Here is a 24,030-nt window from a genome sequence, read left to right as displayed (position 1 = left end):
CGATATTGACCCACGGCTTGGCGATCTACCTGGCGAGAGCGATGACGCTGTCCTTGGGCGTCGAGCACCTGCTCAAGATTCTGGGATTCCCATTTTTTCCCATCCCAGCTCCTTCAAATTGCTACTCCCAACGCAGCTTGCATTCACCTTGGAAGCCTTCTTCTACGCCAAGCAAAGAATTAAGGTCCACTGAAGCCATCATCCTCAGGCCTTCGCCCGCACTCCGTCGCATTCCCGAACCTTCTGTGAGCCTCCGCGTTCTCGAAACCGTGTCCACGACTCCGACTCCCCACACACCTCTATAAATACCAATACACTCATATCTATACAAGAACCACACCTCAAAATGTCGAACGGCGCAGTCGTCCTCGGCGACGATGACCTCCTCGAACCCACCCTCCAATCCATCCTCGACCAAAAGACCCTCCGCTGGATATTCGTCGGAGGCAAAGGCGGCGTGGGCAAGACAACGACCTCATGCTCGCTCGCGATCCAAATGGCCAAGCACCGCAAGTCGGTACTGCTGATATCGACGGACCCCGCACACAACCTCAGCGACGCGTTCAGCCAGAAGTTTGGCAAGGATGCGCGGCTAGTGAATGGGTTCGACAACCTCAGCGCTATGGAGATTGATCCAAATGGGAGTATACAGGATCTGCTGGCGGCGGGGGGCGATGGGGCCGAGGAGGCCATGGGAGGCATGGGGGGAATGGGGAACATGATGCAGGACTTGGCTTTCAGTGTATGAATTTCTCTCTTCCAAAACCATGCGGGACATGCACATTCTGGAACATCATGCTAATGGTCCTTAGATACCCGGTGTCGACGAAGCCATGTCCTTCGCCGAAGTGCTCAAGCAAGTCAAATCCCTCTCCTACGAAGTCATAATCTTCGACACAGCGCCGACCGGCCACACGCTCCGCTTCCTCCAATTCCCGACCGTGATGGAGAAAGCCCTCGCCAAGATCTCCCAGCTCTCCTCGCAGTTCGGGCCCATGCTGAACGGCATCCTCGGCGCGCGCGGCGGGCTCCCCGGCGGCGGGAGTCTGGACGATGTGCTGGAGAAGATGGAGTCGCTGCGCGAGACGATTGCGGAGGTAAACGGGCAATTTAAGGACGCGGACATGACGACGTTTGTGTGCGTGTGCATACCTGAGTTTTTGAGCTTGTATGAGACGGAGCGCATGATTCAGGAGCTATCGAGCTATGAAATCGATACGCATGCGATTGTGGTTAATCAGTTGCTGTTCCCGAAGAAGGACAATCCGTGCGAGCAGTGTAATGCGAGGCGGAAGATGCAGAAGAAGTATCTGGATCAGATTGAGGAGCTGTATGATGAGTTCAATGTGGTCAAGATGCCGCTTCTGGTGGAGGAGGTTAGAGGGAAGGAGAGGTTGGAGAAGTAAGTCTGCACATTTTCGTTATGTCTGTTCGTGTATGTGATCAGAGATACTAATGGTGTGCTGTATAGGTTCAGCGAGATGCTGGTCCAGCCGTTCGTGCCGCCGGAATAGAGCATGCAAACCCCGGTAGTCCATAGCTGGTGCACAGTTGGATGGCCTGGGCAGGGTTTGAGCGAGTACATAACATGATACCACGTGGACACCGCAATAAATAATTCACGAGAGATGTAAAATGCTCTCCGACACTTGATGCAAATATGCAGTAGTCCCCTTCTCTAGAAGACTTGCGGAAACATCGTGGCGCAATAGCATACTTCCTAACTATCCAAGAGCGTGACTCCGACTTCAAATGTCGTTCATACTGTAAGTAGTAGTAACTTGTAAGCAATAAAACTCAAAAATCCCAAATCCAGCAACCCCAAGCACGAATCGATCTCCAACTGGCAAAACAGTTCGGCCGCCCAGCTACTCTGTGCCTTACACTGTAAGGTCACAACTTTTTACGGGACCGCTGAACGGCCTACATCTGTATGCTGCTCTGTTAGTATTGGAGGAGTTCAAAAATAACACAAATATAAGGAAGAGTTTAGAAATAAGGTTGAACCCTGATATTCTATTGGGCAATCACAACAAAACGCGCTCAGACTTCCTCCACGGCGAACGGCTCCACAAGGATCTAAGAACCTTCCATGCCGCATCGTAGTTCAAGCATAAAGCTTAACCTGTAAGGACCTCCCTCCTTCACTCTTTCTGCTTCTCGTCTTCGATCATCACGTTTCTGTATAAGCTCACCGCCCGCACCTCCTCCACCCACCCCCGCCACGCCTTGTCTGCCGTCGCTTCGTTCATCCTCCTACACCCCTCGGTCTCCTGCTCACTCAGATAATCCAGCCCCCCAGCCTCCAATCCGTGCGCCGCCCGCAGCGTCGCGGCGCTGCTCAGTATCGCCGCGTTCTTATGCGTGTAGATGGCGCGGAACACGGCGTCTTGAATGCTTTCCCCGCAGGTGGTGAAGCCGTGGTGCCGCATCAGCACGACCAGGTTGTCTGGGAGCGCGGAGTCGGCTGGGGCCGCTGGGGCGGCGAAGTGCGAGGCGAGTGCTGCGCCGAGGGGAACGGAGTTGACGAGCATGTCGCGTTGGGAGGTAGGGGTGTAGAGGGGGGTTATGTCGAAGGTCGGGACGGATTCGCCTGGGGAGTGCGTCAGGGTCATGCGATTGGGGTTTTTCGATTTTGAGAGAGAATGAAGGGAAACCGAGGCCTGCAATAACCGTGCGTGATGCTTCATGAAAGAAGGGATGCAAATGGAGGATGTAGAAGGTGTGGGGTATACCTAAGAACCCGGCCATATGAAACGCCGGCCTCAATGGCACTCCCGCGACCATGAACGGTATCACGGCCTCGCTGTGGCTGTGGATCACGCAGTGCACTCCCGGGAAGCGCTTGAAGATCTCGCCGTGGATGTAGCGCTCCGAGTACCCTTTCTTGGCATTGGGGTCGACGGGTGCGCCGTCGGCGATGTGGTACTCGATCATGTCTTCGGCGGTGGACACGATGGCGGGCGCGAGGTAGCCGGCCATGATGTAGACGGAGGGTTGGGCTGGGTGGCGGATGCTGATGTGGCCATAGCCGTCTACGATGGAGGCGTGGTGGAGGATGTGGTTTGCGGTTATGAGATCCCGAAGGATGGAGGGGAGAGGGGGAGGGGGGAACATGGTGGAGGAGGTCTTGGGGCGGGTTAGGACTTTTTTGAATGATTGAGAATAGATGAAAGAAGTTGGAATGGAGACTGGAGAGCTATGGGATCTTTTTGACAGACTTGACGTTAAATACTTCAATTGAAAGCATGTTAGCTCACCTAGGATACAGGTGCCTGCTGTGTCCGAACAGAAAGAGAAAGGTAGAGTACTGAAGAGGAAGTCGTTAATTGGAAAGGTGCTTATTGACGATGTTTTGATATCCTATAGATATTTCAACGGCTATAAACTCTTTCCCTCTTCTCCAAGACAATATGATGAGAAACAAAAGCACAGTGACGTCTCATCCCCGCTGGTGCATTAGAATGAGTCACGTGCCCACTAATACACCCATTCTGCACGTCAACAAAACGACCCCACAGTTATTGCAGATCAAATGGGAGCGTGAACACCCGTCCACGGCTCCCCGCATCCATCCAGGGGTTTCCTAGAAGATCACCCGGATGGGCGGCGCCTCCCGGAGCGCGACAAAGGGCGAGGACGAGCAGCGAGCAAACGCGACGAGAGACTGTAACCTTGGACATCAACCTCCAAGCTCTCACGTGACACCGCTTTTAACGTCAACCCCCTGTATACAGAGCCATCAGCGATACCTACTATAGCATTTGAGAGCAAAAGTTCTGTTCTGCAAAAGAGAGCATCATGGCAGACCACCTCCTCCCCCTTGCACGTCAAGCCGCAGCGAACAAGACTGTCATCGCTGTAGGCGGTGCCGCAGCTGTGCTTCTCTTGGTCGCGGGCGACTATTTGCAGTGGAAGTCTCTTGGTAGATATGCATTTCCTTGAACTTAGAATAAACTAGTCTTCCATCTTCCCCGTTCATCTATCTCCAACCGCTAACACACTTTAGGAACCGGGGGGACACCCCCCACAATCCAAGGCTATGGTCGTATGCGCAAAATGGGCCTATGGCGCTTCTTCTACGGCGACGATTTGAAAGACGCCTCTCCCTTAAGCAAAGAAGGGCCTACATACCTGGACGGTCCAGTGCCGAAGCGGGAGGGTGGGCGAGCAAAAGGGTCACGATGGTCCGTATATCACCACCTTAACGCCAAAACGACCGCTAAACAAAGAACCCCAGGACGATGCCACAGCGCCAAATCGCAGAACCAATCACACCTGAAGCGCTCGAGGTATGTAAACACATACCTTGCTTCATCCTCTGCCTCTCTTAGTTCCTTTTCTGTTCCTATTGCTATCTTCTACCTTTACCTCTCCTCCACCCCGTACTCACACCCCCTCCACAGCGCCTCGCAACCCTCATGCACCGCCTCTCCGCCCAGCACCCCAAGCTCCTCTCCTACGGCCTCTCCAAAACCGAGGGCGGCACCGGCCACGCCATCTACGCCAACCCGGACCTGCCCACCGTCAACCCGGACGCCCACAAGATCCGGTACGAAGTGGCGCACGTGCATCCGAGCGAGAACTCGCTGCATGTGTATGCGAGCCCTGCGGATGCGAGGGAGGTGGTGGAAGCGGAGTGGGGGGAGCGGTTTCCTGTGAGCTGGATTGCGCCGGCGAGCTGGGTGAGTGGCGAGTTGAAATCGTGGGTGGAAAGAGGGCTAATGGGGTTCTAGATTATGGTGTATGCGCCGAGGAACGAGGAGGAGGTTGAGGTCGTGGAGAGGATTGTTAGAGCGGCCGTGGGGTGGAATACTGGGGTCAAGGTTTGAGGTGATTCAGTGTGGGTGTTTGATTTCATGTGGCTTGGGCTTTGGATGGCGTAGTTTAATCGGGGAATAGTAGTCTCGGTCCTGATTCACATGGTTTAGGAGGAGAAATTATCAAGGGGAAAGCCTCATCAAGAACCAAGGCAGACAGAGAAGTAATTAAATATCTACAATGGGCTGATCTCAAGAAAAGAATATTAGACAGCCATCCATCATAGCTCACGCCTTAGGAACCTTCGCACTTTCCGGAAGCTCAAACGCCGCCACCGGCTTCGTTCCCATCGTCATAACCGGACTATCCTTGAACGCGGCCCAATCATGTGTAAAGAAGGTTTGGGACTTCGAGATCTGGACTTCCTTCGCCCCTCGCTCTTGCACATTACTGTCGTACTCATCCACAGCCTCCTTGAGCGTCTTCTCTCCAGACTTGACCTTCTTCATTGCGAGCACGAAGCCGTACGCGTCGCCGAAGGCGTTGTTGGCACCCTGGCCACGATCTAAAGGATACTTAATTTTGAGGGGCTGCTGAGGGTAGGATTAGAAACTTACGAAACGTCATAGCATGCGCTGCATCTCCCGCCAACGTTGCCCTGCCCCCATGATTCTCCCACGGTACTGTCTTCCAAATCTTAAGCTGATCTCTAAGCACCTCCGTGTCATCCGGCGCCCACTCCACCGCCGACCTATACGGCTCCGCCCAGTTGTCTCTCCGAAAATGCTCCTTTAGTCTCTTCAACCGGTCAGTCTCGTTATCGTAATCTTCAACGCACTTCGGTGCCCACGTCGAGAGGATCTGGAAACTCCACGTCTCGGGTCTCTCTCGGTCATCCATATCAAGCACGTTGAGGCGGATGTAGTGACCAGACGGGTTAATGGCGATGTCGACAAGCGGATGCAGCCGCTCTTTGATGAAGAGGGCTTGCTCGGCGGTGTATTTGGTATTGAAGTTCATGAGCACGAAGGGGAGGACTTCGGCTTGGGCGGCGCGACCAAGAAGACACCGCCGGACCTGGGAACTGGCGCCGTCGACGCCAATGAGGATGCTGCCGGTTTCGGAGGTACCATCGTCGAAGTGAGCGGTTACGCCGTGGTCGTGATACTCGATATCTAACAGTTTCTTGTTGTACTAGAGAAGTCACGTGTAAACATGCATACATCGAGAGGGATATCCTCGTCGAAGCTCACCTGGATATCGAGGTTCTCAGCGCACATAGTTCGGATCTTTCGCATGTTGATCTCCTTGCCGCCCGGAACCGGAAACTTGAATTCATCTTTCTTGGTCACGCCGTCATATATAACGATCTCGTCTTTTCCGATGCTCTGGCAGTCAATGGCCGGGTCAACCTGACATTCAGTCAAGCGGTTCGCGAGCTCTTCGGGCAAAAGGTCACAGAGGAACGGTCGACTCCAACCGACGGTGAAGGCCCAGTGGCGGGTTGCTTCCACAGACTTGGCCCTGTCGAAGATGCTGAATGATATGTCGTTCTAAGAGGAAGGGAGATCAGAATTGTCGTGTGGACCTTATTTTACACCTGGGGGTGAATTTAGACCCTACCTTCTTCAAACCGTGAGCAATTGCGCATCCCGCCGGTCCTGTATGTCGCGTGAGTACGACTCCGCACAAGGAAAATCATAAATAAATACCTGCGCCGATGATGAGAACCTTCAACTGTGCCTCATTGCTCGTATGTCCGTTCATGTTACCCATGTTATTGTAGTAGGGATGCTATTATCGGGTCTGGGTCCCGGTTAATGAATGCGAAAGCTAAATGACGGCTTCGATCCAGGACTCACTCTGATTTCTATCTGGGTGGCGCGCTAGTCAGTTCAGCTGAACACTGCACAGCTGAGGACAGCTGAGATCTCGGCTGGGTTCTCTACGGCTGATGTTCGGAGAGTAGCTTTCTAGCATATGAGTTGTTGATCCTAGGTTGTAGTGCTGCAACCTGAGTCCAGGAAGATAGAGATCCGGTTTTGAGGCAGCTTAAGTGTAACGTCAAGTCTTCTAAACCGTCACGTGAATCCGAAGCCGCGTATTTGATTGATGCGACTTCCGCTGGGCTCAGGTCCATGACGCGCATAACGGTCCCGACTCTCGGGAAGTTGCGCGCTCCGAACGGCCATGGTGTCGCTAGAGTGCGAGTAAGATGATGAGAGGCATTCCAAGGCTCTTGGCCGGCAATTAGTCTATTGGTCAAGACATTTTCTTCAGTGCAAGCGGCAATAGCAAGCGAAGATAGATTGAGACTTGAGAAACGAAAATGATTGTAGTAGGGAGTTTCGGCGTTCTTCAGTACAGTACAATACCAGCCGACGTGGTGATACGTGTCGGTGCGACCTCGATTGCATATGGCCGCGTCTCGTACTTTTGCTCGCCCGTTATGCACTCTGACGTCGTCAACTCACATCTTACCAAGAGTCGACACCTTAGCAACAAGGCGATGTGGTATTCTACGAGGTTGAGTCAGTGAAGGGTTCACGAAGCCGTGTAGATCGTCGAGATGAGTTTGCTTTTTGCCAATCATCTGCTAACCCCTTCTGAGCTAGCCACCATCAACACTCGTCTTTACCTTAACGCGACGCCGGCCTCCTTTATAATTCGGCCTCGGACTCGCGTCTTGGAGGCCGAGTGATTCTTGAAAGTCACTATAGCAATATGGCGAGCCAGCAAGTCTGGATGCCATAGTTCTAGTTCTATTACCTATGTTGATTTTAAATACGACGTCCGAAGGACAACCATCATTCTTTCAAGAGCTAGACATCTATAGCTAGATACGTAGAGGGGAGAGGTATCGCGAATTCATGCAATATTGAGGTAGGCGCAGGGGCTCTAAAGCGATAAGCCTACAATCTAGGATGTACAGTACTAGATTAGCACAACATGATCGAACGAGCATCGAACTGGCGGTTAACACAGAGTTCTTTTTAAGATGCCATTACGGGAACAAAGTACATCACAAGGTTAAGTACATCACATATTAGCCACCCTTCCACCGAGACAGCTTAGCCTAGATGGTACAGTGACAGTTCACAAGTCTATGCACACTACTTTGCCACTGCTAGGAGTGCCCCATGGGGTTTCCGCAATCTAGGCGCGATGTTAAGTCTCGCGCTGCGGAATCTGAGTATGGGGTTGGCTGTTGGCTGAACGGCCTGCTGACAACAGGGCTGCTCCTGATAGTGGTGTATAGCTTCCAGAAGTGGCACTCAAGCAGTAGTATTCATGTGCCCTGACTCATGGCCTGGTACTATAGGTAACGTGACGAGCTTCAGGGAGCTATAGACCTATAAAAGCTCCAATCAAAACTTTGCTGCCAGATACAACCTGCCCGTTATCTCCGCGACTCAATATCCAATTACATTAGAAACTGCCTTCCCCTCTCTTCCCTACGCTTGGATTCCCCTCAAAAGGCGTACATTCACCAGTGCAGATCCTCGTCACCGATCGAACTACGTTCAGATCATGACAGAGAACCAAAGACCTAGTCTCGAGCACAAGTTCCAAAAACCGCGATTCAATCCTCCATCCATCACAATCCAACACCACATTCCACGCACCAAAGTCGCCAACGTACTATCCAACGCCAACACACCTCATACAACCCCTCCCATCAACCTTTCCAATCCAAGTCCAACCCCCCACCCAACCGCCCCGGCGCCTCCATCAAGACCACGCCCTCATCTCCTCCGTCCCATTTCCCTCGGCGGCTTATGCACACAAAGCGGGCCCCCCCCCCAATTTTCCCTCCCGCCATTATTACTCCCCCCGCCAAAATCCTTCACCCATCCTTTCCGAATCCCCTCAAACCCCTCATTCCCCCACTTATACTCCCCCCGAAAAGACTCCCACCACCCCACCGACTTATCCCCATGCTTGTACTCCCGCTCCCACGCCTCCCGCGGCGTCTCCACATGCCAGCAAAACCGGCACTCTACAGGATCCACCTTCCTGCAATCCATCGGCCGACACTTCTCGCTCCCCCACGGCTCCAGCACCAGGTGCTTTCGCAGCCTCTGCTCCGCTCTCAGCCGCTCGCATTTGGTGAGGAGCAGCGTTTGGTTCAGGTTGGGTGGTAGACTACCACCGTCGATCGCGGGGTACTCGTTGCCGACGTCTCGACGGACAGGGGCGTCGAATTGGAGAGTGGACGATGTGCCGCTGAAACCTGGAGTACTAGGGAGAGAGATCGGGCGGGCCCGGGACTGGAGGCTGAGTTTTGAGGAGTTGGAGGAGGGAGTGGAGACGAGGTCGGAGATTTCAAACGCGGCTGGGTCCGGCACCGGGAGGGCGGTGGTGAGGGGGCCGGCTAGGAGGAGGACGGCGGCGGCGGCGACGGTATATGCCTTCATCTTCGCGGTTCGTTTTGGTGACGGGCGAGGAGAGATGACTTGGACGCCGCGTGGCTGGTGTTGGGTGACAGCGTCTGAAAGGAAACTTGATGGGAGGTGGGATGTGGTGGAATCATATAGGCATTGGCGTTGAAGTCTAGCCACTTTTATACCGTATTTTTAGACTTGCGGTTGCGTAACCGGTGGGCCATGGTAAGGATTCAGAGGACTGTGGACTTAATTAGTCTAAGTCGACAAGGTATGAGAAGTGTGGTGTCAACTTGAAGTACTGTGGAGTATACCTAGACATCGGTCTTTGGGAGCTGCTTCCTAGGTAGCATAGCTGATGCCGAGCGCTGAAAGGACACGTTGGTCTTAAATATGACATAAATATCTCGTGATGGATGATCTGGAAGCAACCCACCCCAAGGTACGCTACTGTCCGAGATTGCCACCTATATTTAGTTCTAGAGTTCGTTACTCACTATGCAGACGACGTTGACCGACAGTCAGAGGGAAGCGGATCAAGAAAAGGTGTGTAGCTAAAAGCTGTCGTATTGATGATGGTGAGGAAGCTAGCTATTGAGTGGAAGGAGGAAAAATATACAACAAGGTGCTGAGTAAGCCTGCTAGAGAGGAAGGGGCCGACAACGAACACGTACGTTACTTCGGCCACCATCTTCAAAAAGCTGTTTAGTTCGAGAAGAGGGGGACTTTGGGTATATACTTCATGAATTCAATATTTAGTATGCTCTGCCTCGCCAAAACACATGCAACCAAAAGACTCGCTGTAGTGGTATCCGCTTTCTCTAACGCTCAGGCATGGAAAATATTGCAAACGGAATGCATGCAAGAGAGAAACCCTTCGCAGATCCGACTACTAGAAAGAAAGCAGATATCTTGACTACCCACCGTCAATGCGCATGTTGAAGTATATATAAACCTCATTCTGAGAGTATGAAAGCATGCAAATTATCGCACCGTTATGTCGTCAATCATTCTCCCTTCGCTCCTGCAACGCCGTGGTGAGTGGCTGCGGCGGTATGCTCGCGGCCGAAGTAGTCGACCACAGGGTATCTAGCACGTCGTTCAAGGTCGTCTAGAGGAATGTGCGAGCGAATGTACCTAATTAGATCGTTAACAACTGCTCGTTGAATTATGATATGAGATACTCACTTCTCTCTCGCGTCGTCGATAGGCTGGTAGTCCCAGCTCTCCCAGCGGCCTTTCTTCAAGGCACTGTAGCACAGTCTCCGCTGGCGCTGGCTCTTGAGCACATCCGCATGGATAGCTTTGAAGTCCCATTTCTTCTGCGCCTCGTCCTGGAAAGCAGACAAGGCGCGTACATGTTCCGGCTTATCGGAGATGGCCAAGTTGAAGACTTCCTTCGGGTCTGAAAGCAAGTCGAACAATTGTGGGGGATCAACTGGGGAGGTAACATACTTCCACTTGCCGCGACGTATCATCATGACTGGGGAAATTGTACCCTCGCCCATGTACTCGCCAAACACTTCGTCCCGGCCAGGACGATCGGTGACGAGATATTCGAACAAGCTGTTTCCATCTACCGGTAGGACAGCCTTGGAATTTCCACCAGCCAGATCTACGAACGTGGGTAGTAGGTCCAAAGTTGAAACGGACTCATGTACTCGCTTCGGCGTAAAGCGTGACGGATAGTTGACGATCAGTGGAACTCGGGCGCTCATCTCGAACCACGACATCTTGTACCATAGGTCGCGCTCACCGAGCATATCTCCGTGATCGCCGCTGAAGACAATAATGGTATTCTTGTCGAGACGGCAGTTCTTGAGGATCGTGAGGAGTTTTCCGACTTGATCATCGACAAAGGTGCAAGCCCCGAAGTAGGCTCGTCGAGCGCGCTTAACAGCATCCTCTGGGATCGGGTTGTCCCAAAGGTCGACGGCCTTGAGCAAACGAGTTGAGTGGGGATCTTGCTGGTCTTGGGGGATGTGCACTTTGGGAAGTGGAATCTCGACGTCCTCGTACTTGTCCCAATACTCCTGAGTCATGGCGTAAGGGTCGTGAGGATGGGTGAGGGAGACGGTCAGCGCGAAGGATCGAACACCGGGGCCTTGGCGAACGTGATCGTATAGATACTGCGATGCCTTTTGGATAGTCAGCGCCTTGTTCGTCGCTTAAGAGGTTTGCGCCAGCACTTGGAACCCGCTCATCGGAGCCATAGCACACTAATCGCCATCTCGATGCGACATCACTCAATATTGAGTTCCCAGACAATTCAAGTAGTTGGTTTCCTAGAACCACCCTGGAAGTTTGATAGTAAGACAGTAACGGAGGAAGCTCTTACCTTGTGCATGACGTCCTCATCGTAATCGAGCTGGTTGGACCGAACGCAAGGGCCTGCCTGCATAACGGAGCTCATATTGTGATACCATTCCTGACGCTCCTCTGGCCTGTCCCAGTTAACTGTCCAGCCCATATCACCAGGATAGATGTCAGATGTCAATCTACACGGTCGTTAGTAGGCTGTCTCGATACTATCCTTGTAGAAGCCCTTACCGGTTTTCGAAGCCATGCAGTTGATCGGGTCCGATGAAGTGCATCTTGCCGGCTAAGGCAGTCTCATAACCCTCTCGGCGAAGGTAGTGAGCATAAGTGGGGACATCGCTGTTAAGTACTGACGCGTTGTCATAGCCGCCGATCTTTGAGGGGAGCTGTCCGGTGCACATGGAGAACCGGGACGGCGCACAGAGAGGGCTGTTGCAGTATGCGCTGGCGAAGACCACACCAGACTGCGCCAGTTTGTCGATGTTGGGAGTGAGGATGGGTGAGTTCGCATCATGCATCTTGAGAAGAGGCGCGGCCATTTGGTCGGCCATAATGTAAAGTATGTTTGGTTTTTCTGCAGACGCGGACTCTCCTGATCCTCCAAGACTCTCAATGAAAGAAGAAGGGGGAGTGAAGTTGTCAGAGATGAAAGTGTTGCCGTTTCCTGACGCATTCCCAACTCTTCCATTGTTGATAGGAACACTCCGTCCATTCGCAGAGACTCCGCCGTTCAGATCTGAACCGTACTGGACATAAGGACCCTCGCTCAAAGAATCTAGATTTCCGATAGAAGAAACACTACCAGCAAAGAGATTGCTATCTGAGATCGCGCTTGGAATAGAATGGCCGTTGGGTGCAGCACCGTCTGTAGATTGTGCCTCCGCTGAGCGAAGGGCACTTGGGGCCATAGCAATAGCCCGCTTGGGCCGAAAGGAGGAAGTAAGTAGTACCACAGGTTGCGAAGACAATCGAAGGTGGTCCGTGGTCGCGTGCGATAGATAAGGTACTTTTTGCAAACCTAAGTGGGGAAGGAAATGAAGAGGCTGATGGCTTAGCAAGCGGAGTGAGTCAGGTGCAGCAAGGCCGGTACAGTCAGGGAGAGTGGATTTTGTAGGAAATATTTACTGGTGGTGAGTGTAGGAAGCCAAAGAGTCGAGGGCGGGCAGCGGAGGTTCTAAATAGTATTGTGTGGAGGACCAGGCGGTGAAACGAAGGCCGGGCAATATCTCGAGCACGCAACACATAGCGGACGGTTATGCCATCGACTATGCCGAAATCGGGAGCCTGTCGCGTGTGAATTCTAGGGAGACGATTGGTCTAGGCTGCTGCTGGCTGGTAATTTACTCTGTAAACTGCCTGCAAGTGGCAGGATTGAGGAGCGTGACCGCATGGACAAAGACTCGCCACGGCCAAGACGACTTAGATAATCATGGAAATAATGGAACCAGGTTTTGTGATAGAGAGTCAATGATGCGCCACACCTGATCCCGTGCATCCGGCTGCAACAGCAGATGCATTGAGTTCCCACATGAAGTCAATGCGGAGGTGACTCCTGTCCACGAACCCACGACAGCCCGCGTCATTTGCTTCCGATAGGATCATGTTGAGCGGGGAACAGCAGAGACTGCTGATGGATGCGCTAGGTATGAGGCATGTGACATCGGGATTACGGAGTGTACATCCGCTGGTCGAGGAAGTGGAACGTGGTGGAAGGAGTAAACGATTTCTCCCGGCCAGGCCGGCTCACTGACGAGGTTAGAAGAAGCACTTGGCGGCGGTGTCGGACGGCGATCCCAGACGCCACATGCAGGAACTTGGAAAACGTTATCGCCCTGTTCGTACCCCTAGCCAGATATGGTAGCAGTTTTCAGAACCCCAAATACCCTCGTTTTGCCCTGCCAGTTGAATATAAAAAAATCTCCATGATGCCACAAGCCGCAGATCGGCCGTGCGGAAATCAGGGTCCTTCATGGATTAAATTGTAAGCTTGCGCAGCGCCAGCCGGGTCCTATCCGAGGCCGCTAGCCATGCAGAGTTGTGCATACCCAATCATAACGGAGATGTGTCAACGTTCCTTGCTATCTCAAGCCAGGCTTCACGCTTTTCTAGACGTTATCTCGTTGATATGTGCACATGTTCCCGGTTGTTTGAAGCTTCTGTGCCGTAGTGCTCCTTCAACTTTCTCTTATTGTGGAGACTCAATCGTTAGACCCGTACCGAGCCGCTTAAGTTATGTAGATGTGAATAACTGATGGGGTAACCTCTCTACACTAAAGATAGGAGCATATGCATTGAAGGGCCGAAGGTGATCTACTCATGGCGTCTAGATATCATATCAGACATATACAGTTTGTCATTTGTATAGTCTATCGGACACGTGGACACGTATACATATACGTACTGCTACAAATCAAGGAATTGCTCCAGATGTCACTAACACGATTCAGACCCTTGTCCAGCTTTTCCCGTATTGATTGTCTCTTACGCGTTCGGTCGTCATCAGCCTACTGCCTCACCCTTCACATCAAACATCTCTTACGCATTCACCGCACATCACCAACACATCCAAGTAACCAACAGACCTCCACAGCACCGTCATGTCTCAAAAGTATTAAGAAGCGTTTCCCTTGCTCTGATTGGAGATGATAAGAGCAACCCTACACAGCATACTCCGACGACCAGTTCTAAACAGGAATCTAAAGAACCTGAGCCCGCCAGTGAACCGCTCAACCGAAACCCCCCATGATCGGAATGCAGTCTTTTTGCCCAGACCCTCCAAAGATCCCCCAAGAAAACGCCCGAGATCATTCATCTCATCTACACATATAATACAAGCGATGTACAAATCGAAACGGACCTCCTAACCTAACCTAACACTCTCCTACTTTTTTCGTTTTTGTCGTCAACATCTAGAAGTCCGCATCATAATTACGTCCCCTGCTCTCCCTCTCGCCCCCCCTCGGCCTCGGGCTCGACTTGTCCTGGAAGCCTCCTCGCGAATTACCCTGGTAGCCGCCACCGCCCCGCGAGCTGCCTTGGTAGCCTCCCCTATCGCTGCCCCTCGAGTTGCCCTGGTAGCCGCCTCCCCGCGAGCTACCTTGATATCCTCCCCTCTCGCCGCCACTGGAGCGACCCTGATACCCGCCCCTCGCGCCTGCTCCGCCTCTCGAGTAGCTAGAGTCCGAGCCCCGCCTGCTGAACGACGATTGCGCGTCGTACGCTGAGCTCTCATACTCCTCCTCATGGCCAACATTGAGGCCGCGAACGCGGCTCAAGCCCAGCTTGCGCGCAAGGCTCGGCCCAACCTTTGGAGCCTCGTCCATGCCCCAGCCGTGCTTCGTGAGGCCGCTGAGCGAGTCGACGAGCTCCTGCTTGTCGCGCATGCCCTGGAAGACACCGAGGTAAGCCATGTACGCTTTGGTCTTGTGCTCGCGGTGCACTTGGCGGTGGGCGTCGACGAGGCTGGAGAGGATGGTGGCGACGTTCTCCGGCAGCTGCGCTTCGCGGGACATGTCGACCGAGGCGGTTTCTAGCGTTGTGTCGTTCTTGAGCGGGAGGCTGTGGAGACGGCGGCGTACTTCGGGAGCGTCGAGCGGTGAAGCGAAGATCCAGCCCTCGCCTTCTTTGCCGGCACGGCCAGTTCGGCCGATACGATGGATGTAGGTTTCGCGTTCGCGGGGCACACCAACTTGGATAACGTGCGTGACGTTAGGAAAATCCATTCCTCGCGCTGTGACGTCGGAGGAAAGGAGGATGCCTGACTTCGACTTGCGGAAGTCATCAGCAGCCCTTGTTCGCTGACCCTGGTTCAGTTTGCCATGAATCTCGAATACACCAGCGGGGTGTAGAGCATGGCGACGCGGGTCACTCCCGCGCACTTTCCTAAAGACGTTGGAAGCAAGCGAGGCTTCAGCAGTGGAGTTGAAGTAAACGATGGCCTTGAAGGGCAGAGTCTCTCCCGACTGGGAGCTCTGTAGTCCCGTTTGGCACAGTTCGAACAATGCGGGCATCATGTTCTCGAGACCTTTGGCGTGAACAAGCTTCTGGGGAATCCTCTCGTGTGTTGCCTCCTCATCGTCGCGCACGCACTTGACAAAATGGAACCCAGGCTTCAATGTCTGTCGCACAAGCCCGACAACCTCCTTGGGGACTGTGGCGGAGAACATGAGGGTTTGGCGATCCTGCTTCTTGGGATCTGGGAGGTACTTCCTGATCTCGTTAATCTCCCGCGTGAACCCATCGTCCAACAGTCGATCAGCTTCGTCCATGACGAGGGCCGAGAGCTTCGGGGCTTCAACTCCGGAGTACTCATCCGCCAACAGATCGTGGAGCCGTCCAGGCGTTCCAATGAGGATATGGCAGCCCTCCCTCCTGATTTGCTGCAACATCATCCTCTTCTGTGTTCCACCCACGCCGACCTGAACGACGACACCGGTGTTGCGCGTGAGCTTTTGCGCTTCCACAGCAATTTGCTCCGCCAGTTCTCTGGTCGGTGATATGATTATAGCCCTGATGTCACCGGGCGTCGTCCGCGGGGGACGAGCGCCGCGTGTTGCAAGCTCGGGATCTTTTGAGATGATGTTTTGTAGAACGGGGAGAAGGAATCCAAGGGTCTTTCCAGTACCAGTCTTGGCTTGGGCAATGCTGCGACACATTATTACAAGCTCATTGAAAAGTCGGAGATAGGAAACCTACATATCAGCACCCTTCAACGCTTCGTTGATAGTGCGAGTCTGCACCTCTGTCATGGTGTGCAACCCCATATCCTTCGTTAGGGTGTTGACGATATTTTTGTGAACAAATCCTCGAGTCGCTAAATCTTCGAATTTCGTGACTGGGCCTCCGGCGACGGCATTATCAATCGCTCCATTTGAAGGTGGGCTTTTCGCGTTGACCTCTTGTTCCACTTCAGCTTCTACGGCATAGCGCTCGGCGGCATGTTGTCGCCACTGGCTGCTCTGGTGTAAAGACGCGATCGAAACTCTGGACACAGAGATTGTAGACCGCCACGCAGATGTCGACGTAGCCTGTGCGGGCCGTATAACTCGGGGCGCAATGAATGAGGTCGATATACTCCTAGGGAGAGATGCAGGGCACCTCCGAAAAGCTGCAAGCATGATGAGGTGATGGAACCGAGAGCGGGCGACTGCCGGGCAAGGGGTATCTATTACAATGTAATTAAGTAAAGAAGGGCAAGCTAGAAGAAAGAGCGATCTAGGAAGTGGCAATTGGAAAGTTCCTATGGGTGGTGGGAAAGGAACGTTGATGGAGCACGTCAAGGAGTTGTCTGAACTTTTTTCGGGGAGACGAGATAAGTGCGGATCCTTGCTAACCGCATTCAACCCCATCTTTCACGTGACGAGTAATAAGGAGGCCGTTTTTCAAATTTCTCTGCAAGAAGTTGAAAGCCTAACAGACTTTACATAGAACTGCAGTGGGCGAAAAGTCTATTAAGTGAAACTAGATTATGTCTATGGCCATGTTCTTCGTGTCTACCTCATAATTTCATCCGCATACCCGGCCCTCTAAAAAAGCAAGTCATATCACAAACACCACTTATCGTCGCCCATTTACCTTTCTCCTCGTCCTTGGGATCTTCCCATCTGCCCCCAAAATAACCACTCCTTCGGAAATACCCTGGTGAATCCCCCCGGTAACCCCCTGCACCCACCAAACCGTCATATCATTCAACGCTTGCCCAACCTTCCCATCATTCATGCTACACACCGAATTCGTGAATCTTATACTTTTCCTTCCCACCTCATCAATCGTGTTCACAACTACGCTGAACAGACGCTCGAAGACGCGATTCTCGCGCTCATATTGATATGCATGTCCGATGAAGAGTTTGACGTAGGGCAAGAGGAATTGCGCGATTATGAAGAGCTCGAGGATCAGGGCTGCGGTAATGCGGTGAATTACGGAAGGGTCTTCTTCTAGAGGTTCGTGAAGAGTCTGAGGGCGACGGGACAAGGTTGAAATTAGGTCTTGGGTTGTAGGGTCGAGATCTAGATGGTCAAGAACGTGAGGTGGGATGGCGGCTTGGATGCTCAAGATTTCTTCTGGTGTCATATCCGCTGGAAGTCCACGCAGGACGTATGTGATACCGTGAATGTATAGCTGACGGCTGAAGGGCGGTAGGCCGTCGTCGTCGCCTTCTTTGGTGAGGGAGGAAGATTCTTGGTGGGCTTGGGTGATGAGGTGTAGACCTGCTGATATTAGAGTGGTCCTATTATCGAGAAGAATGGTAAGTACCTTGGTTTGCGTACTTCCAGTTGACTCCACTCTCCCGTTCGGCCAAAGTGAAGGCAGGCGGAGTAGAACTGGACGACACTGGCCGCTCATACGTTGTTGAAGTGTCTAAGTCCGAGTCGCTGGCATCTGCAGTGAACGCTGGGATTCGGTCCGATACTCGACTCTCCTGTCTGGACGAGTATCTCGGGGGCGGTGTGTCCGAACCACTACTCCAGGCATTTTCACTAGAGCTTCTAGTATGATCCGGCCGTCCTCGAAAGTCATTGACAGAACGTCGCAGCGACGAAAAGCGGGGCATGCGGCTCTGAACAAGAGTGGGGAGCATGCCATACACCAGCGAGGTCGCCATCTGGCCGTCTCTCGCAGCAGTTAACGGCTCCAGTATGGGGGTAGAAACGGAGGCTGATCTCTGTTTTCTTGGGGCCATGTTGAGTATTAAGGAATGCGAGGGAGAACAAAGACAGTGTCACCACTAGCGGTGCTGCATATCCGCATGCAAGAGGTCATCTGGAGGAGGGAGAGAGTGGGTTTCGAGACGGAAGCGCCCCGGTAGCGTTCCAGGCGGCTATCTGCCATGATGAATAAAGGTTATCGGGAGGGCCTGCGACCCCAGCACAGTGGTGAGCATGTGAAAGAGAGAGAGGCGTTTTATTGAGCGCCGTGTGATTGGGTCGTCGTTTTAGCGACCGTTTTACGAGGAAAATCCGGCATCGCCTTACATGTGCATCATGCAAGTCGCACAGCTGCCCTATCACTTCGAGCTGCTAGACCACACTTCCTGTCAAGGGTTTTGCTTCCTCCAAGAGTGTTCCCAGGGACTCTCAAGTCGCTAAACAGATGAGGAGTGCTACATTGCAAGCGGTGCGATTTGAAGCCTTATCTTTCGGGATGCTATCCGTCCCTAGTTCTCCGCAAATTCAAAAGCAATTCTGGTTTTGACCTTCCAGATCCTGACATTCATTCGAAAATATTCAAAACACCTTGAAGATCTTCAAACAGCAGGAGCAAACGCGCACGGTCGAGCTCCTAAATCACGTTCTCAAATGTCTACCTTCCAATGTACTGTTCATGTCACTTGCAATCTTGCAACAGGCCTAGTTTCCTTCTCCTGGACCTTTACATTCGACTAGTTCTTTTCATAGCATCTTGAAGGGCTTCAAACGGTATCAAGCTACTAGCAAAAGGGCAGTGTCGAACTCCTCATCCACACTCTCCAGTCTCCACGTATCATTTCATTGTCAGGATTTACGCACAATCTCGTAACGGGCCTAATCTCGCCCTCCTAAGTCTTTACGTTCACTTAAATATATCAAGCCATCTCGAAGTCCCTCAAACAGCGTTAAGTCGGGCGCAAAATCACACTATCAACCTCCCAAATCACGTTCCTAAACCTAGACGTATTAGTCTAATGTCCATTCTCACTACCCATCTCACGAGGGGTCTGATATTGCCTCCCTAGATCTTTACATCCATCTGGACCTTTCACGCTATCTTAAAAGGTCTTCAAACAGTACCAAGCCAGTCGTAAACCTGCAGTATCAACCTCCCAAACTACACTCTCAGGCGTACACACGCAATTCTGCCGTCAATATCACTTACCATTAACTCAGACCTGATTTGGCCTCATCAGACCTTCACATTCGTTCGCAATGTATCTGCCATCTTATGGCTTTTCAAACAGTGTCAAGCCAGGATCAAATGAGCAATATCAAGCTCCTGGATCTCGCTCTCACATCTTCACGTGAGATTCCGATATCCATATTACTCGTTGTAGGAAAATACATCTGAATCGGAGGGATCAGATAAAGCAATTGCAACAGTTCACACACCACCGAAGCTCTCTCACCACGCCATAGTCAAGTCCAAACACGAAGTAATCCAGCTTCAATTCAAACACTACAGAACCAACCCAGCCAATCCACAGCTCGATCCAACCCGCTTCTGCCCAACCCTCAAAATCAGCCCTCCGTCCTCACGCTACTACCCAATGCCACACCACTCCCCAACACCCCCTCAACTCTTCTCCGGCATCTGATGCTGCCGTTTCGCATACGCCTTCTCATCCAACTCCCCCGCCAGCCTACAATTATCCTCCACCACGCGCCTAATCTCCTCATGCACATTCCCCTCCAACCTAACCTTACACCCCTTCGGCAGCCACCTGAGTATATGAAAGGCATTCGCATACACATTCGTCGTGCTCGCCACGCTCCGCTCCTCGGGAAACATATACGGCAAGCTGACCCCAAAGCTCTGCAGGTTCCAGCAGTACCGCAGCCCCAGGCGGACCAGGTCCGCGAAGCTCTCCAGGATATCGTGGTGCGTCGGGATCGTGAGCGTGACGTGCTTGATGAGCGAGCGGTTGCGCTGCGTGAGCGCGTTGATGCTGTTGAGCGCCGAGTCGAGCCGCAGCCGGATCGTGTTGTCGCCGTATAGCACAGGCCGCGCTTCGCGGCACACGTCCTTGCACGTCGCGATGAGCGCTGGCGCGAGCGGCTCCGTCGCCGGTTGGTGCGTGGGCGCGGGTCTGGCGCGGCCGCGCGCGCGGCGCGTGGTGGAGACGGTGCGGTAGCGGTCGCCGTACTCATCGACCAGCTCGATGTCCGGGGTCAGTCGAGGGGCGGGTGGGATGTGGAGGGAAAGCGGGTCGGGAGTGCTGAGCGCGTAGCGGTACACGTTTAGGCGCAGTTCGGTGGGCAGATCCATGAACCGGAAGGCAGGTCCTTGTATAACGGCTTCGAGGGCTTTGGTTGCGCTCGCGGAGCGTTTGGTGCGGGTTGTTGTGGGGCTCTTGGATTTGGTAACACGTTTCGTGGATTTGGTGGAAGAGGCGCGGCTCGACGTCCTGCTGATGCGACGATTGGCTCTTGGTGGCATCTTGGTGATTGCGAGATGAGTAGGGCTGGTGACGTATATGAAGAAAGGATGGGTTTGTTGGTGACTGTAGGAGATGAATTGAAGGAGAGAGCTATCCAAGACTTGGAGAGGGCGGCAGGAATGGTTTTAGTACTGTACAGGGAAGACTACTGCTATTGTGTTGCTATTGAGGTGGTCATGGTATTGTTCCTATTGAGAGGTGAATAGTGCAGCTCCCCGCTGTCACCCCGGCCGGAAAAAAGCCTTGGCGTGGTCACGTGTATACTTCGTCCGAGCTGACTATACCACGCAATACCGTCCATGCTTCGAGGCGACAAGAGGGCTTCAGGGGCAGTTGAATGCAGATCATCGGAAATAACGTAAGCTGAGATAATATATGGCAAGGCTTTTGACCGTCTCAAAAAAGCAATTCAACCCCTAAACCCGCTGGCTGCTCTGAGCAACCATCACTGTCTCATGTCTATACACAGTATGAACAGAGCGCATCTGCCTTGACAAGAAACTAGGAAGAGTACGATTTGCCCAGTAGGGACCCACTCATGCCGGATGCACACTAAGCCTCCCGCAAAGTTTGAATAATGGATAGTACAGCTTCAACACCCGTGAACCCGTCGTAAAGCAAAGCACCATGGCCGTCACAAGCCTCCTTTGGCAGACCTATGAGTGACCTCTGAAGGTAGAAGGGGATACAAAATCACTCTGGAAACGCTCTAAGCACTCAACACAAGGAAAAACATGAGCCAGTCCAGACCCTACAGGTCTATCAAGCTTCCACCCTGCTGTTGCTGTCCTTGGTGCTGCGCGCCGCCAAAGGGGTTTCCGCCGCCATATGGGTTGGATCCAAAAGTCCCTGCTGGTCCGGTTTGCGCCGGCACCATTCGCTGCTGGCCGAATTGCTGTTGCGGCATACCCGTGAACTGCGAGTGCAGGAATGGGTTGTTTCCAGTCGCGTTCGCGTTCAATTGGTTCAGCCCTGCGCCCGCAGAGTTCACAAAGGTTCCAGGGGCCGTGTGTTGAGCGGGAAGACGCAAGTTGCCAACGTTACCGAAAGTGTCCTGACCTTCGCCAGTAGCGAGGAGGGCATTGAGCTGGGCATGGTGCGGATTCTGCTCCTTCTGTGGCTGCGCTGTCTGCTGCGGAGAGAACGAGACCGGTGGGTTGAAGCTGGTGTTATTGAATTGAGTCTGCGTCTTCTGCTCCTGTAACGTGCTGAGAGTTGGCTGTCTTTGTGGCTGCGCAGTTTGAGGCCTATTGAATGACGACGCGAATGGATTGTTGGATCCGGTCGGCTGGGGAAGGATTGATTCCTGCTGATGTTGATTTGACGCCCATGGATTGTGACTCCCAGGTTGGAGTGTGCTTTGCTGCTCGACTGGCTGTTGTTGCTGTTGGCCTATACCCCCCAGCTGCTGTCCATATGGGTTGTTCATGTTGAACGCAGTCTGCTGGGGCTGTATGTAACCCTGACCACCTCCAAAAGCTTGGTCAAAAGCAGTTTGCTGAGGCTGCTGGGGTTGCTGCTGGTATCCATTGTAGCCTCCAAATCCGTTCTGGAACCCAGTCTGATTGGGCTGTACACCGGTAGGCTGAGAGTAGGCATTGTTCAGGAAACCGGTATTTTGGGGCTGCTGTGCAGTCTGCTGCTGCTCGACTGGATTCCCAAACCAATCGACCGCACCTTGTTGTTGGTATCCTTGGTTGTTGCCAGTCGGTTGGTATGCAGTTGGCTGAGTAGGAGTGTCGTCGAACAACAACGATGAGTTTGTCTCCTCAAGTTCTCTCCGACGAAGCTCCTCCTCTTCCTTGCTCAGCTTGATCGCTTTGGCAAGATCATCGTCCCCAACCTCACGGCCCGCCGCTCTCTCGCGCCTCTTGCGATCCTCCTCCGCTTCATTCTTACTCGCTTCCAAAGCCAATCTCAGCTCCAGGTCATTTTCCTCCGTAGTCCGGTTCGATCGACCTTCCCGATGACGAGGCCTGGTAGCTTCTCCGCCGTTTCCATGTCCACCCAGATATTCCATTTCGTTGATGCCGGTAACACGGGACTTCCAGGTTTTCCGATCTGAGCGTTCTGCGCGAAGCCGTTCTTCATCGAGAATGAGAGAGGTGAGTTCTTTAGCTGACACCCTCACTATATGCAAAGGTTAGCGTGTATAGCTCTATGTGGCGACATTACAACTAACCATTCTGGCCCACGTCCCGACCGTCTTCGTCAATGTATTGGAATTCTCGTAGAGTCTTGATGATGTAGACGTTCTTCCGCGCCCAAGTGACAACCAATTCCGAGCCTTCGTGCAAGCAGTAGTCGAGCACCTTGAGCGACTTCAAGACGTGGCGCCAGTTCTTTCCCTTGTCGTTGAGTCGCTTGTCTAGCATGTCCATCACTTGGTAGAAATCGGTGGAGCTACGCGGCGACGTTTGTCAGTATGATTCCATGCATATCCATTCGAAGCCTTACTTGTTGAATGTGATTTGCGCGATCTCGGCCATGTCAGAGCCCACCGGGCCCCACGGATCGTTGCTAGTAGCTATCTCAATCAGCGCGTGTCTGCGAGAAGATCTTAGAAGGCCATACCATTGCGAACCTTAACTTCTACTGTGGAGTAGCCCTTTGTGACGTTCTTGACGCTTCTTACGACCTTGGACATGTTGGCGAAGTGGCTGCAAGCGCAGCGTCTCGTCCGGTTGGTGAGAGGTGGGAGGAGTTGATTTCGTGTCTTTGCAGCGCAATCTGGGGCCGAGCAGAGCAACAATGACGATACGCAGATTCAGACGCTCCCGGCGCTATTGATATTGGGCTGGGACGGCGTTGCGCGATGATGCAACGGCGCTAGGTGGAGAGGCCGTCCGAGAAGGGCACGATGAGCGAACAGCGCCGTAGGTCCGGTATGCGAGTCTTGTTGTAGGGTGTATAAGGAGCGTCGTGTTGCGAAAGGCGGAAGAGCTGGAGGGATATTGGGGCAGTGAGGTGGCGGCAGCTGGCTGATGAGCTCTTCGTCACCCTGTCCGTGCTGGGCTGCGTCTGAGCTTCGTGGGCACGGTGGGCACGAGGCTGGGACGACTTTAGTCCGCCCGTACCGGTGTGGCTTTTGCGGGTCTTCAAATCGATGACGCTTGGCATTTGCCGTGTACCATGGTGAATTGCCCTGGGCTGCTCGTCAAGAGAGTCTGCCTGTTGCGAGTCTTTTGCGCCCGTAATAGAGGTCAATGCTTGGCAGCGGCTGGGTTAGGTTCTTGGGCGCCTTAATGTGATATTGCAGTTGTTGCGTTGTTAGGACGCCCTTTCGCCTTAGAATCTACACTCACTGAAGCGAGATCTCCGGATCTGGGATTGAATGCTCAAGTCAGAATATGTGTTAATTCATGTGCTATCGAAAGAGACACAGGACTGCATCGTCTAACGCGACATCAGAATCTGTCTCAGTCTGCCTCC

At 53.0% G+C, this 24,030-nt stretch overlaps 10 protein-coding genes across 10 annotated transcripts; 2 read left to right on the top strand and 8 right to left on the bottom strand.

The window, feature by feature from the left end:
• Positions 1-71: 71 nt before the first annotated feature.
• Positions 72-1,808, top strand: BDZ99DRAFT_413018 (putative arsenite translocating ATPase ArsA). Its single transcript, XM_033716675.1, has 3 exons — positions 72-742; positions 813-1,402; positions 1,472-1,808. The coding sequence occupies exons 1-3, from the start codon at positions 347-349 to the stop codon at positions 1,512-1,514; spliced, it is 1,029 nt and encodes a 342-aa protein (XP_033579325.1). The 5' UTR covers positions 72-346; the 3' UTR covers positions 1,515-1,808.
• On the bottom strand, positions 1,691-3,403 carry BDZ99DRAFT_461081 (arad-like aldolase/epimerase). The gene is made up of 3 exons (XM_033719533.1): positions 3,261-3,403; positions 2,736-3,129; positions 1,691-2,593 (listed from the first exon to the last, which is right to left on the bottom strand). The coding sequence occupies exons 2-3, from the start codon at positions 3,115-3,117 to the stop codon at positions 2,145-2,147; spliced, it is 831 nt and encodes a 276-aa protein (XP_033579324.1). The 5' UTR covers positions 3,118-3,129; positions 3,261-3,403; the 3' UTR covers positions 1,691-2,144.
• Positions 3,404-3,581: 178 nt separating this feature from the next.
• Positions 3,582-5,082, top strand: BDZ99DRAFT_461080 (uncharacterized protein). Its single transcript, XM_033719532.1, has 5 exons — positions 3,582-3,925; positions 4,010-4,187; positions 4,241-4,292; positions 4,407-4,685; positions 4,737-5,082. Exons 1-5 carry the CDS (start codon positions 3,802-3,804, stop codon positions 4,830-4,832), a joined length of 729 nt encoding a protein of 242 aa, XP_033579323.1. The 5' UTR covers positions 3,582-3,801; the 3' UTR covers positions 4,833-5,082.
• On the bottom strand, positions 4,773-6,588 carry BDZ99DRAFT_461079 (FAD/NAD(P)-binding domain-containing protein). The gene is made up of 5 exons (XM_033719531.1): positions 6,474-6,588; positions 6,385-6,422; positions 6,015-6,314; positions 5,379-5,955; positions 4,773-5,326 (listed from the first exon to the last, which is right to left on the bottom strand). Exons 1-5 carry the CDS (start codon positions 6,535-6,537, stop codon positions 5,049-5,051), a joined length of 1,257 nt encoding a protein of 418 aa, XP_033579322.1. The 5' UTR covers positions 6,538-6,588; the 3' UTR covers positions 4,773-5,048.
• Positions 6,589-8,507: 1,919 nt separating this feature from the next.
• Positions 8,508-9,494, bottom strand: BDZ99DRAFT_569046 (uncharacterized protein; the record flags this gene model as incomplete). The annotated part of the gene is made up of 2 exons (XM_033727844.1): positions 9,461-9,494; positions 8,508-9,387 (listed from the first exon to the last, which is right to left on the bottom strand). The coding sequence occupies exon 2, from the start codon at positions 9,177-9,179 to the stop codon at positions 8,508-8,510; it is 672 nt and encodes a 223-aa protein (XP_033579321.1). The 5' UTR covers positions 9,180-9,387; positions 9,461-9,494.
• A 204-nt stretch (positions 9,495-9,698) lies between these two features.
• BDZ99DRAFT_496793 (choline-sulfatase) lies at positions 9,699-12,588 on the bottom strand. Its single transcript, XM_033723464.1, has 4 exons — positions 11,697-12,588; positions 11,485-11,644; positions 10,335-11,284; positions 9,699-10,283 (listed from the first exon to the last, which is right to left on the bottom strand). The coding sequence occupies exons 1-4, from the start codon at positions 12,371-12,373 to the stop codon at positions 10,154-10,156; spliced, it is 1,917 nt and encodes a 638-aa protein (XP_033579320.1). The 5' UTR covers positions 12,374-12,588; the 3' UTR covers positions 9,699-10,153.
• A 1,786-nt stretch (positions 12,589-14,374) lies between these two features.
• BDZ99DRAFT_383039 (DEAD-domain-containing protein) lies at positions 14,375-16,582 on the bottom strand (the record flags this gene model as incomplete). The annotated part of the gene is made up of 2 exons (XM_033715307.1): positions 14,375-16,109; positions 16,161-16,582. 2 exons carry the CDS (start codon positions 16,580-16,582, stop codon positions 14,375-14,377), a joined length of 2,157 nt encoding a protein of 718 aa, XP_033579319.1.
• A 439-nt stretch (positions 16,583-17,021) lies between these two features.
• Positions 17,022-18,069, bottom strand: BDZ99DRAFT_383996 (uncharacterized protein; the record flags this gene model as incomplete). Its single annotated transcript, XM_033715358.1, has 2 exons — positions 17,022-17,677; positions 17,721-18,069. 2 exons carry the CDS (start codon positions 18,067-18,069, stop codon positions 17,022-17,024), a joined length of 1,005 nt encoding a protein of 334 aa, XP_033579318.1.
• Positions 18,070-19,407: 1,338 nt separating this feature from the next.
• On the bottom strand, positions 19,408-20,808 carry BDZ99DRAFT_265107 (uncharacterized protein). Its single transcript, XM_033713835.1, has one exon. The coding sequence runs from the start codon at positions 20,595-20,597 to the stop codon at positions 19,734-19,736; it is 864 nt and encodes a 287-aa protein (XP_033579317.1). The 5' UTR covers positions 20,598-20,808; the 3' UTR covers positions 19,408-19,733.
• A 541-nt stretch (positions 20,809-21,349) lies between these two features.
• On the bottom strand, positions 21,350-23,245 carry BDZ99DRAFT_486926 (ENTH-domain-containing protein; the record flags this gene model as incomplete). The annotated part of the gene is made up of 4 exons (XM_033722808.1): positions 21,350-22,728; positions 22,781-23,001; positions 23,056-23,125; positions 23,173-23,245. 4 exons carry the CDS (start codon positions 23,243-23,245, stop codon positions 21,350-21,352), a joined length of 1,743 nt encoding a protein of 580 aa, XP_033579316.1.
• Positions 23,246-24,030: the final 785 nt, after the last annotated feature.

The sequence above is a fragment of the Mytilinidion resinicola genome (genome assembly GCF_010093595.1).
Source record: "Mytilinidion resinicola strain CBS 304.34 unplaced genomic scaffold BDZ99scaffold_6, whole genome shotgun sequence".
Classification (NCBI taxonomy): Eukaryota; Fungi; Ascomycota; class Dothideomycetes; order Mytilinidiales; family Mytilinidiaceae; genus Mytilinidion; species Mytilinidion resinicola.
This window is presented reverse-complemented; position numbering and strand designations above follow the sequence as displayed.

Bases quoted from the DNA above. Each gene is read 5' to 3' on its own strand.
- BDZ99DRAFT_413018 (XM_033716675.1), top strand. From the start codon at position 347: ATGTCGAACGGCGCAGTCGTCCTCGGCGACGATGACCTCCTCGAACCC. The intron at 743-812 runs GTATGAATTTCT...AATGGTCCTTAG, and splicing joins TGCAGGACTTGGCTTTCAGT to ATACCCGGTGTCGACGAAGC. The intron at 1,403-1,471 runs GTAAGTCTGCAC...TGTGCTGTATAG, and splicing joins GGGAAGGAGAGGTTGGAGAA to GTTCAGCGAGATGCTGGTCC.
- BDZ99DRAFT_461081 (XM_033719533.1), bottom strand. From the start codon at position 3,117: ATGTTCCCCCCTCCCCCTCTCCCCTCCATCCTTCGGGATCTCATAACC. The intron at 2,594-2,735 runs GTATACCCCACA...CGCACTCCCCAG, and splicing joins TCATATGGCCGGGTTCTTAG to GCGAATCCGTCCCGACCTTC.
- BDZ99DRAFT_461080 (XM_033719532.1), top strand. From the start codon at position 3,802: ATGGCAGACCACCTCCTCCCCCTTGCACGTCAAGCCGCAGCGAACAAG. The intron at 4,188-4,240 runs GTCCGTATATCA...AAAGAACCCCAG, and splicing joins CGAGCAAAAGGGTCACGATG to GACGATGCCACAGCGCCAAA. The intron at 4,686-4,736 runs GTGAGTGGCGAG...ATGGGGTTCTAG, and splicing joins GGATTGCGCCGGCGAGCTGG to ATTATGGTGTATGCGCCGAG.
- BDZ99DRAFT_461079 (XM_033719531.1), bottom strand. From the start codon at position 6,537: ATGGGTAACATGAACGGACATACGAGCAATGAGGCACAGTTGAAGGTT. The intron at 6,315-6,384 runs GTAGGGTCTAAA...CCTTCCTCTTAG, and splicing joins TTGCTCACGGTTTGAAGAAG to AACGACATATCATTCAGCAT. The intron at 5,956-6,014 runs GTGAGCTTCGAC...TGACTTCTCTAG, and splicing joins CTGAGAACCTCGATATCCAG to TACAACAAGAAACTGTTAGA.
- BDZ99DRAFT_496793 (XM_033723464.1), bottom strand. From the start codon at position 12,373: ATGGCCCCAAGTGCCCTTCGCTCAGCGGAGGCACAATCTACAGACGGT. The intron at 11,645-11,696 runs GTAAGGGCTTCT...ACGACCGTGTAG, and splicing joins CTGCATGGCTTCGAAAACCG to ATTGACATCTGACATCTATC. The intron at 11,285-11,484 runs GTAAGAGCTTCC...ACTATCCAAAAG, and splicing joins ATGAGGACGTCATGCACAAG to GCATCGCAGTATCTATACGA.
- BDZ99DRAFT_265107 (XM_033713835.1), bottom strand. From the start codon at position 20,597: ATGCCACCAAGAGCCAATCGTCGCATCAGCAGGACGTCGAGCCGCGCC.